At 41.0% G+C, this 11,751-nt stretch overlaps 1 protein-coding gene across 1 annotated transcript in view; it reads right to left on the minus strand.

Annotated features, from left to right (window-relative positions):
• Positions 1 to 1,872: 1,872 nt before the first annotated feature.
• LOC103517387 overlaps positions 1,873 to 11,751 on the minus strand; it is a 21,427-nt gene continuing 11,548 nt past the window's right edge. The window contains exons 9-17 of the mRNA XM_026829500.1: positions 8,506 to 8,676; positions 7,771 to 7,888; positions 7,521 to 7,589; positions 6,246 to 6,427; positions 4,902 to 5,051; positions 4,417 to 4,570; positions 4,217 to 4,245; positions 3,517 to 3,670; positions 1,873 to 2,570 (exon numbers count right to left, since the gene is read on the minus strand). Coding sequence (XP_026685301.1) covers positions 2,011 to 2,570; positions 3,517 to 3,670; positions 4,217 to 4,245; positions 4,417 to 4,570; positions 4,902 to 5,051; positions 6,246 to 6,427; positions 7,521 to 7,589; positions 7,771 to 7,888; positions 8,506 to 8,676 — 1,587 coding nt within the window. The 3' untranslated portion in view covers positions 1,873 to 2,010. The remainder of the gene's footprint in view (positions 2,571 to 3,516; positions 3,671 to 4,216; positions 4,246 to 4,416; positions 4,571 to 4,901; positions 5,052 to 6,245; positions 6,428 to 7,520; positions 7,590 to 7,770; positions 7,889 to 8,505; positions 8,677 to 11,751) is intronic.

Here is an 11,751-nt window from a genome sequence, read left to right on the forward strand (position 1 = left end):
TCGACCTATATATCAAATTAAAGGTCTTTTTACCAGGAACACGAAAATGGTGGTGCAAATTTTGTCCAGAGAACCATAAAGCCAAAAAAAAAAACTGGTTTTGGGTTTTTTTTTTCACATTTTCTCACACAAATGAGCTCTGATCTTGAAATTTGTCGCCACGACCTATGAACTCAAAGCGAGAGAGTTTTAGATGACACTTCAGTCGTTATTTTAAGACCGGTTTTAGCGTCACCTATGTTAAGCTACGCCGAGCAAGGCCAATAAATGGATGGGTGACTTGAACCTTATATTGGGAATAAAGGGAGAACGGGCTCTAGTCTTGATTTTAAATCATTACATGAAAGTAAAATCAAAAAATCAAATCAAGAATGATAATAAACTGAATATTAAACAAATTAGGTACTGATTTTCTTTAATCACGATCGAATAAACTAAAGGCTAAAAAATTCCCGGAGGGACGGACCCAGCTTGTTAAAGAATTAGAGGCAACTGGTTTACATTTTACCTTTGAAAGTCAAATAACAAGCTGGGCCCGTCCCTCCGGGAATTATTTAGCCCGTAGTTTATTCGATCAGTACCTATGTACCTACCTAATTTGTTTAATAATCAGTTTATTATTATTCTTGATTTGATTTTTTGATTTTACTTTCATGTAATGATTTAAAATCAAGACTAGAGCCCGTTCTCCCTTATTCCCAATATAAGGTTCAAGTCACCCATCCATTTATCGGCCTTGCTCGGCGTAGCTTAACATAGGTGACGCTAAAACCGATCTTAAATGATCGACTGAAGTGTTATCTAAAACTTTCTCGCTTTGAGTTCATAGGTCGTCGCGACAAATTTCAAGATCAGAGCTCATTTGTGTGAGAAAATGAGAAAAAAAAAATCCCACAATTAGTCAATTAACTTTAAGTCACCCATCCATTTATTGGCCTTGCTCGGCGTAGCTTAACATAGATAACGCTAAAACCGGTCTTAAATGATCGACTGAAGTGTTACCTGAAACTTTCTCGCTTTGAGTTCATAGGTCGTCGCGACAAATTTCAAGATCAGAGCTCATTATTTTGTGTGAGAAAATGTGAAAAAAAAAAAAAAAATAGCCTTACCTAGTTTGCCTTTAAAATAATAAGTCTATGTTCTTAAACGTAAAAATCTAACTGAGTGGTTGCAGTAAAGAACTGCATGAGTTAAGTAACATGATAAAATTATTTAATAAAAAATCCTAGGTAACATAAAATGTAACATAATTAATTAAAATTAATTAATTTAAAAAAAGGTATTCTTTTCCGGAACTCTTTCTTTAATACTTATGAAGTTGATACAGCTCTAGCTTATAGGAGGTTCAAGAAATATCAGGCCCGCGGACCATGAAAAACTTCGAACTTTCCATTTCATACTTCGCAAAAGTTAGGACGTAACTTTTCATATTTTCATCAATAAATGGTCTCTACAAATTAAATTGACTACTTGTGACAATAAATCTTCCCTGCTAAATAATTCAATTGACAATGAGAGCCTTAAAGTAACATTACTCATCTATTTCTCACACAATAGGTAAAAAACTGATTAGAATTCCCATTATATTTCTTTCCTTTTGAGAGGATAAGGAAAGTAATGGTCACCCGTCTCGCTACGCGTCATGGTCGACGTTGCTCAACTTCAATGTTCTATCGCCGGAACTGGTTTTTTAACATCTAGTCTAATTCTCTATAGGAATCATACACTAGGAAAGTACACACGTGAGTACTAGGAAAATAGAAAGTAAAAGAGTGTGATTTTTTTATTTTTATTATTTTTTTTTTTAACTCAAATATTTGCTAAGACCAGGGCCACACTTGGAGATTAAACTATGATTAAATTTTAGTCTTTGGAGTCAACAATTCAGAAATTAGAACCATTGGCTAAAAAATTGAAATCAACCAATCAGATTGCAGAATTTTATCTCTAAGTTTGGCTCCATTAAATCCTACTCTTGAATCTTTCAACATTTAAATCCTATCTCTAATCTCAAGTATTATTAACAAAACTGTCGCTATGTATTCTAACGTCCAGGTTATTCTTATGGTTAACATTTATCGAGCTCGGATCTGACATGGACTGCTGTCGGCCATTGGTCTTCAGCTTTCGACTCGACTTGTCTTTACTTGACTTGTCTTTTAGACTGGAATTGTCTTTTAAACTGGACGTGTGATGAGAGTTATCCCTGCCTTCTATACTGTGAAGATGAGTGTCCTTGTGGCTGGATTTGTCCATATGACTGGATTTATCCATATGGCTGGACTTATCCATGTCCATATGACTATATTTATCCATATGGCTCGACCGGCTGCCTAGGCTGGGCGAAGTGGTGGTAATATCGGGAAGAATTCGAGGGAGACCGCCACTGGGTGATATCCCAGGGGAATCGATGTTGGTTTCGGATATGTAATCAGGGCCGGAGGGTCGCGGGGCCCCCGGGGTGGTAGGGGAGGGGTACTGGGATATTTCCGACACTTCGATGTAGGAGGGGGGAACGAGGAGGACGGAGGGGCTGACGCAGTCCGGGGAGATGTCCTCTGAAAGTGCCCCTGGAGGAGGAGAGAAGAATGTTGATTGAGAGAAGATACACTAAGAAAATTTTATACATTATTCGACCTATATATCAAATTAAAGGTCTTTTTACCAGGAACACGAAAATGGTGGTGCAAATTTTGTCCAGAGAACCATAAAGCCAAAAAGAGAGAAGAATGTTGATTGAGAGAGATACACTAAGAAATTTTTTTGCCCGAATACATTATTTTCCTTCCTACAGGATAAGGAAAGTAAAAAGATTTTCCTACTTACAGGATAAGGAAAGTAATAATAGAAAGTAAAAAAAAACTAGGGTATTGGAAGCCCAATCGAATAGGATCCGGAATTCAAACACCCTAAATCAGGGGAAATGACCCAATAATACAGTTCTTCCATACTACGTCCCCATAAAAATTGACATGCACCCTATAGTATCAGTTTTAATTTTTTCTCAGTATAAGAGACGACATAAATTGGACAATGTTGTTTTAGTTTTGAACAAATTTGAATACCTAATTCAATTCAGGACCAAAGCTGACCGAGTATTTGCTTCTTGGTCAGAGGTTTCGGGTTGAGGTTTGGTCATTTCGATTTTATTTAGCGTTCAAACCAAATGGTCAACACATACCTACAAGAAAATTTTGCTGTTTTGGGCCCGTGCAGCAAGGGTCCCATTAGAAGTGATCCCTCTGGGGACCACCGTGCCGGAAAGGACAAAAAAAGAAAATCATGCCGTGCCGCAAGGGGGTCACTTCAGGTGGTCCCTGGGGGGACCACCGTGCCGCAAAGAGTTAAGCTGTGTCCACACATAGTCGACCGCATCGATCGATGGTCAGTCCACGATGTGAATCAATTTTGTCGAAGTATTGTACGGTTTCAGTCGACGTCCATCGACGGGGTCAACTATGTGTGGACAGCTTTAGGGTCCTACGAGTTTTTTTCTGAGTAGGACATACTACATACCGGGTGATTCTGGAGTCTGGTTCACATTACTGGCACTAGAGCGCGCTGTAGTTCTCAGTGAAAACCGTCGCCTAGTTGAGTTGATAGGGCGTGATATGAGCTCCGTGAGACTGAGAACGTTCTTAGCTGTTGAGCAGACTGGAGCTTCGTGTACCTACAATAATAATGAAGATGTTAGGCACTAAAAGTGAATATTTCGTGATTGAACTGCTTCTATGGTGAGAATAGTAACGTCAAAAACTGGTGTGAACATCACACGACTTTCCTTATCCTATTAAATGATGCTTATTTGAGTGTTCTTTTACCCTAACTTTTACAATATCTCTAACCTTTCCTTCCTACAGGATAAGGAAAGTAATAATAGAAAGTAAAAAAAACTAGGGTGTTGGAAGACCAATCGAATAGGATCGGGAATTCTAACACCCTAAATCAGGGGAAATGACCCAATAATACAGTTCTTCCATACTACGTCCCCATAAAAAATGACATGCACCCTATAGTATCAGTTTTAATTTTTTCTCAGTATAAGACACGACATAAATTGGACAATGTTGTTTTAGTTTTGAACAAATTTGAATACCTAATTCAATTCAGGACCAAAGCTGACCGAGTATTTGCTTCTTGGTCAGAGATTTTGGTTTGAGGTTTGGTCATTTCGATTTTATTTAGCGTTCAAACTAAATGGTCAACACATACTTACTAGGAACTTTTGCTGTTTTGGGCCTTGAGCTGTGTCCACACATAGTCGACCGCATCGATCGATGGTCAGTCCACGATGTGAATCTATTTTGTCGAAGTATTGTACGGTTTCAGTCGACGTCAATCGACGGGGTCAACTATGTGTGGACAGTTTTAGGGTCCTACGAGTCTTTTTTTTTCCGAGTAGTACATGCTACATACCTGGTGATTCCGGAGTCTGGTTCACATTACTGGCACTAGATCGCGCTGTTGTTCTCAGTGAAAACCGTCGCCTAGTTGAGTTGATAGGGCGTGATATGAGTTCCGTGAGACTGAGAACGTTCTTAGCTGTTGAGCAGACTGGAGCTTCGTGTACCTACAATAATAATGAAGATGTTAGCCACTAAAAGTGAATATTTCGTAATTGAACTGCTTCTATGGTGAGAATAGTAACCTAAAAAGGGCCCTAAAAAGAAAAGAAGAAGAAATGTCGACACGTAAAAAGGTCTCGTCACGATGCGAAAATCTTCCAAATTTTCTGAGCGTGGCATACCGTAAAGGAGAAAAATGAAGCTTGGGGGAGGGCAAGCCCCGTCGGCTCCACTTAAATACGGCCCTGATAGTAGATGTAAATAGCTTTGGAGAAGATCTCTGTATGGTAAACTCGTAAATTGTTTTAAAAATTTAAATAAAAGTATCATTCTTACCTCTACTTCTTCAGCTTGTATCACAGGAGCTGCGGGTTCCCCATGCAGAGAGGCGCGGGTTCGAACCCGCACGGATTTCCGTCGTCCCAGGTTATCCGATTTGACCCGCTTCACCCCTCCTCCCCCTATGCGGGACTCGGATGGGATTAACTGTGAACATGAGAATGAAAATGGGATATGTCACTAAATTCGTACTTAGTCTACTGGGACACATAGATACATAAGTGCACCCTGAAAAAGGTAGCAGCAGCACCACCTTGTAAACAAAGTTGGAGCCCACTATAATAGGATAAACCACAGAGACATAAAATCTTTGCCAGACTAGTAAGCTTGGTCGGTGGCGCGTCTGACTTGTAAGCGCTAGGTCGCGGCTTTGATTCTCGCCCGGGGCAGATTTTATCCTGAAAGGATAATGTTCGTTCTCGGAACGGCTAGATTTGTCTTATGCTGTCTACCTTCTCGTAAACAAAGTGGGAGCCCCCTATAATAGGATAAACCACAGAGACATAAAATCTTTGCCAGACTAGTAAGCTTGGTCGGTAGCGTCTGACTTGTAAGCGCTAGGTCGCGGGTTTGATTCTCGCCCGGGGCAGATTTTATCCTGAAAGGATAATGTTCGTTCTCGGAACGGCTAGATTTGTCTTATGCTGTCATCTTTCGTACGTTTCAGGGCTACAAGACCGAAGCAGGTACAGTTCCCTCTATCTAACCTCTTTAAAAAAGTGGGGAACGGCCTTTTCTTTTACTAAATATAACCGGACTTACCAAGTTGTATCGTTGTGGACTAACAGAGGAATAGATTGCCGGACATCCCAATGCCGGGTAAACGGGAGGTATTAGACTCTGTCCTTGCAGTATGTTTCAAGCATATAGTCCGGACTTACCAAGTTGTATCGTTGAGGACTAACAGAGGAATAGATTGCCGGACAGCCCAAAGCCGGGTAAGCGGGAGGTATTAGACTCTGTCCTTGCAGTATGTTTCAAGCATGGGGGGACGGACGAAACTCGAGTCGGATAAGATCAAAACCGGAACGTGTATCCATTGTATCATATAAAGGTAATAAGTTTTGTAGTTACCTATTTCCCTTTTACTAAATATAACCGGACAAGTTATATCGTTGTGGTCTAACAGAGGAATAGATTGCCGGACAGCCCAATGCCGGGTAAGCGGGAGGTATTAGACTCTGTCCTTGCAATATGTTTCAAGCATATAGTCCGGACTTACCAAGTTGTATCGTTGTGGACTAACAGAGGAATAGATTGCCGGACAGCCCAATGCCGGGTAAGCGGGAGGTATTAGACTCTGTCCTTGCAGTATGTTTCAACCATATAGTCCGGACTTACCAAGTTGTATCGTTGTGGACTAACAGAGGAATAGATTGCCGGACAGCCCAATGCCGGATAAGCGGGAGGTATTAGACTCTGTCCTTGCAGTGTTTGCCGGCGCTGTTTCTTCTTCGCGTCCGGTATTTTATTCCAAGATGTGATGGACCATCTACGGTAGTCATCTTCAGAATTCGTGCGACCTGGAGAAGGAAGAATCATCCAATCACAATCATCAATTATTTGAAATGAAATCATGAGTTATTTGTGGTAAAGCAGAGTCTTTTCAGAACTTTATGTGTATATGTGGTATATTTTTGATAGCTACACACAGTATTCAAAGCAACAAGCACCCAGTAACATTGTCACCTAGCAACCAAATCATCAACTGAAAAACTCTCCCAGTTCTGAGACATCTTTTCATCTGTACATAATTCTCCATAATTCTCTGTTCACCTTTTCTCTTTCAATAAACCTTCTCCTTATCATACAAATCCTACCCTTGTCCTTTGTCCAATCCTTTCTACAATTACAATTAAAAAATACAATAGTATATTAGAGTATTATCTACTTAGTGCCTCCTTTGCAATCAATTACCTTTTTTCATTAGTTATTTTACTCTGGTAATGCCGCCACTGGTCGCTACTCAATTGAAGTAGCTACTCAATTGTCCTCAAGAGCCTGAGTGGATCCCAAACTTTAAGCACAGGGTGGAAAAAACTTTGATTACCGGGCAGAAAAACGCCGACAGTCAAATCCAGGACCTCCAGCGTTTAGGCCTGATACCCACTCGGCCACGGTGGTTGCTTTACCCTCCGTATAACTGCTTAGTCTCTATAGTCTGTTATTATTATAATAATAATAGTGCTTATTTATACTGCTCGCATAGGACTGAAAAAGTCCCTTTACTCCAGCAGTAGGCTACTACTATTATTGTGGTCAAATTCTCAAATTATATTGAGGATAAAATTCCATACCTCGGCTGGATTGAACCCACGCCCTCCTGTTTACCAGGCGAGCGCCTTGACCACTATACCACCGAGGCAGGTTTGGGTATGGTTTACCACGCCCTCCTGTTTACCAGGCGAGCGCCTTGACCACTACACCACCGAGGCAGGTATAGAAGTATAACTATAGGTACATGACGCCGTCCTGTTTACCAGGCGAGCGCCTTGACCACAACACCACCGAGGTAGGATAAGATCAATACATGAGTATGATGAACCTAAGTATATATTTTATTTGTTAAAAACAATAACTTACTGGGCACACCCTGGAAAGGTTCCAATAACTTACTGGTCAAACTGGTAAACGTGAAATCATTCGGCAGAGAAGACACCTTGGCCAGAGGTCGGTGTAGACTCACTTCTGAGTAGGACATACTACATACCGGGTGATTCTGGAGTCTGGTTCACATTACTGGCACTAGAGCGCGCTGTAGTTCTCAATGAAAACCGTCGCCTAGTTGAGTTGATAGGGCGTGATATGAGTTCCGTGAGACTGAGAACGTTCTTAGCTGTTGAGCAGACTGGAGCTTGTAGACTCAGGTCTTGCTGAAGCGCCAACTGCAGACATAGGTCTTCTTCATCTTCATCCTCGGCCATGGCTTCGGCTGCTGCTATCTCCCTCTCCAACTGTTCATCCATATCCATCTCATCTTCCATCTGAAAATGAACAAGTTCATTGAACTGTACACCTCTAATGTTATAAGTTATAATAAAGGAGGTAAAAGTGTTTTAATAGAGGTACCTAAGTGTTTCGATAGAGGCAAAGGTGTTTTAATAGAGGTACCTAAGTGTTTCGATAGAGGTAAAAGTGTTTTAATAGAGGTACCTAAGTGTTTCGATAGAGGCAAAAGTGTTTAAGTTATAATGAAAGAGGTAAAAGTGTTTTAATAGAGGTACCTAAGTGTTTCGATAGAGGCAAAAGTGTTTTAGTAGAGGTACCTAAGTGTTTCGATAGAGGCAAAAGTGTTTTAATAGAGGTAGAAGTGTTTTAATAGAGGGCGCGCAACGGAAATCTTGTCGTTCCGAAATCGAACATTATCCGTTTAGAGTAAAAATTTAATAGGGGAAGCTGCCCTAAGAACGGAGGCCAAAGAAATAGTGCAGTAACTTGAAGCCAAAACTTCACCAAAGAAATAGTACAGTAACTGGAAGCCAAAACTATACAAGAAATAGTCCAGTAACTTGAAGTCTAAACTTCACCAAAGAAATAGTACAGTAACTGGAAGCCAAAATTATACAAGAAATAGTCCAGTAACTTGAAGCCAATCCCGTACCTGTTTATGTGATTCCTCCAAATGTTTCATTAGCACGGCCACCACTACATTAACCAGAACAAATTGCGCCATGAGCACAAATATGACGAAGAATATGGGCGCGATCCCGGCCGAGACGCAACAGTTGCGCACACAGTCCGCGCGGTCATCGCAATTGTCACGTAGCGTGTCCTGTGAAGGGAAGGTAAAATAAATAAATAAACGATTACTTCTTTGGAGGTAAAAAGATAAATGTACAACATGATATTGAGATAAATTTTGTAAAATTTGCGAAGAGCTCACTAATTGTGAATCCTAGCTGCCATTAAAGCCTTGGCAAAAAGTCCTTTCTTGTCACTTCAGAAAGCCCAGGGTTCGATTTCCAAAAAGGTGAAAGCTCTGACTGCTACAGCAGGCAGGCTTCTGAGATTCTTGTGTAACTTAATTGGAGAGTATTGTGTCCTGTGTCGCCTGTTTGATGAGATTTACTACGGTATAGTGAACTATAATGTTGAGATAAATTTTGTAAAATTTGCGAAGAGCTCACTAATTGTGAATCCTAGCTGCCATTAAAGCCTCGGAAAAAAGTTCTTTCTTGTCATTTCAGAAAGCCCAGGGTTCGATTTCCAAAAAGGTGAAAGCTCTGATTGCTACAGCATGCAGGCTTCTGAGATTCTTGTGTAACTTAATTGGAGAGTATTGTGTCCTGTGTCGCCTGTTTGATGAGATTTACTACGGTATAGTGAAGAATGAGTATGTTATGAATCCATGATTTTTTTATTTTTTTTTTTAAAGATGAGTGTTCCACCGCCGTTTTTATTTCGTAGCAATGGAACAACTGCTACATTAGACGCTTGTGGCCTGTGATATAATGTTGAGATAAATTTTGTAAAATTTGCGAAGAGCTCACTAATTGTGAATCCTAGCTGCCATTAAAGCCTTGGAAAAAAGTTCTTTCTTGTCATTTCAGAAAGCCCAGGGTTCGATTTCCAAAAAGGTGAAAGCTCTGATTGCTACAGCAGGCAGGGTTCTGAGATTCTTGTGTAACTTAATTGGAGAGTATTGTGTTCTTTGTCGCCTGTTTGATGAGATTTACTACGGTATAGTGAAGAATGAGTATGTTATGAATCCATGATTCGCAGGATGTATTGTAAACGTGCTAGAATTTTAGCAAAGCCACAGAGTAGATTGCGAGTTTTGAATTGGCCTCAGTTCACATAATTATGGATTTTTGCAGGTCGAAGCCCGTTTTACTTACCTTAATTCATGATCCCATTCCAATTATCTCCCGTCGTCACTCGGAACAGCGTTAGAAACGCCATGCCGAAGTTACTGAAGTGAGCATGTTCCTGGACTTCGGTCATACACGAGGCCAGTAGCTAGACTGCCTAACCTAACCTGGTTTTATCCAGCCATTACCTTCGAGTTCCAAGCTCAAGCCCCTTTACTTACCTTCATCTTCTTCATCTTTTTTTCTTCTTCATCTTTTCTTCTTCTTCTTCTTCTTCTTCTTCTTCTTCTTCTTCTTCTTCTTCTTCTTCTTCTTCTTCTTCTTACCATCTAATTACTCTAGACTCTAGAGGACCTGCAGACAGCAAACGCCAAAGGGGTGGCCGTGGCCACCTACTGGAGACACAAGATCTGACAATATGGTGATCCGGACACGAAACGTAAGTAGGTAAGTACTAACCATTGGCATCATATAGAACTCCATAGCCATCGTAATCACATTGAGGCCAATAACAGCAGCAATAGCCAGATCAAAATACTTGGATGTCACCACACTATGAATTAGGAGTCTCCACTTGCAATAGTTACTGTAGTAAGGGGGCTCGTGCATTCCTGAAATTCAATGAAAGCGCTGGTCTTCATGCTCTTTTTATGAACAATTCGTTCTTTTTATGAATTGAAAATATTTTACAATACAGGAATCGTCTCATGAGTTGATAATAATAATACTTACTTAGGTACTCACCCTGTTTATACTGCTGTAATGCCACATGTTAGGTAAAATGTAGGTATTCATCACGGTTAGTTAATAAAATAAATATAAATAAATGCCGTTTCTTTGTGTAATTACAAGTATCACAACTTTGGTGCTCACTGCAGCATTTACATAGCTACTCATTTTCCTCACGAGGCTGAGTGGGCCCTGCAACAGCCAGCCACGGAATCGAAAATAAACGTCATAAAGTCATATTTTTAGAGTCATATTTCAAGAAAAATAAACGTCATATTTGAAGGACTCTGGTAATGACACATGTTAGGTAAAATGTAGGTATTCATCACGGTTAGTTAATAAAATAAAATAAATATGAATAAATGCCGTTTCTTTGTGTAATTACAAGTATTACAACTTTGGTGCTCACTGCAGCATTTACATAGCTACTCATTTTCCTCACGAGGCTGAGTGGGCCCTGCAACAGCCAGCCACGGAATCAATCATCTGCATGATACAAATTTTTTGACCCCGCCGGGAATCGAACCCGGGTCTCCCGCGTGCAAGGCGAACGCATTGACCACTACGCCATGGGAGCTGACGATGACTCAATTTCTCATTCTTACGTCTCCTCTTCTTCTCCATCTGCTTCGCCCGTTTGGCCAGCCTCCTCACTCGTTCCTCCTTCTCCTGTTCTTCCCGACACCGATGAAAGTTCTGGCGCGTTCTTTCAGCCATCCCTTCTGCTCGAAGAAGTAGAACACCTTCACGATGGGAATATTCGAGGTGATAGACTCCTTTTTCGCGTCCGAATGGGGGGCACCTCCACTCCGCTGGTCGAGTGATGAGGAGGAGGCGTGTTTGGGACAGGTGGGCGTGTCAGGATTAAAGGAGGGGCAGGGGGCGACCGGAGGCAGGTGCATGTCGGCCGTAATTGACTTGGTCTGCAAAAAAAAGAGGTTAAATAAGGGGTTGAGTAACTTCAGTCTTGTGGTAGTAAAGGGGTTGACGAAATCGTTTGATATTTTTTTTTTTTTTAAGAGTTTTGACAGAGGGAACTGTAACAGCTATGGTCTTATCGTCCCGAAATCGAAGAGAGAAGGAAGACAGGATAGGAGAAAGCCAGCCGTCCCGAGAACGAACATTATCCCATCAGGATAAAATCCGCCCCGGGCGGGAATCGAACCCGCGGCCTAGCGCTTACAAGGCAGACGCGCTACCAACTAAGCTAACTAGGCTGGCTTACAGGCACTTTAAAGTGGAAACAAACTGGGGATACAGAGGCAATGTAAAAGTTTACCTTTACTCATGTATAAAACTTTTTTCCT

This window comes from Diaphorina citri, unplaced genomic scaffold (genome assembly GCF_000475195.1).
Source record: "Diaphorina citri unplaced genomic scaffold, Diaci psyllid genome assembly version 1.1 scaffold1829, whole genome shotgun sequence".
In the NCBI taxonomy this organism is placed as follows: Eukaryota; Metazoa; Arthropoda; class Insecta; order Hemiptera; family Psyllidae; genus Diaphorina; species Diaphorina citri.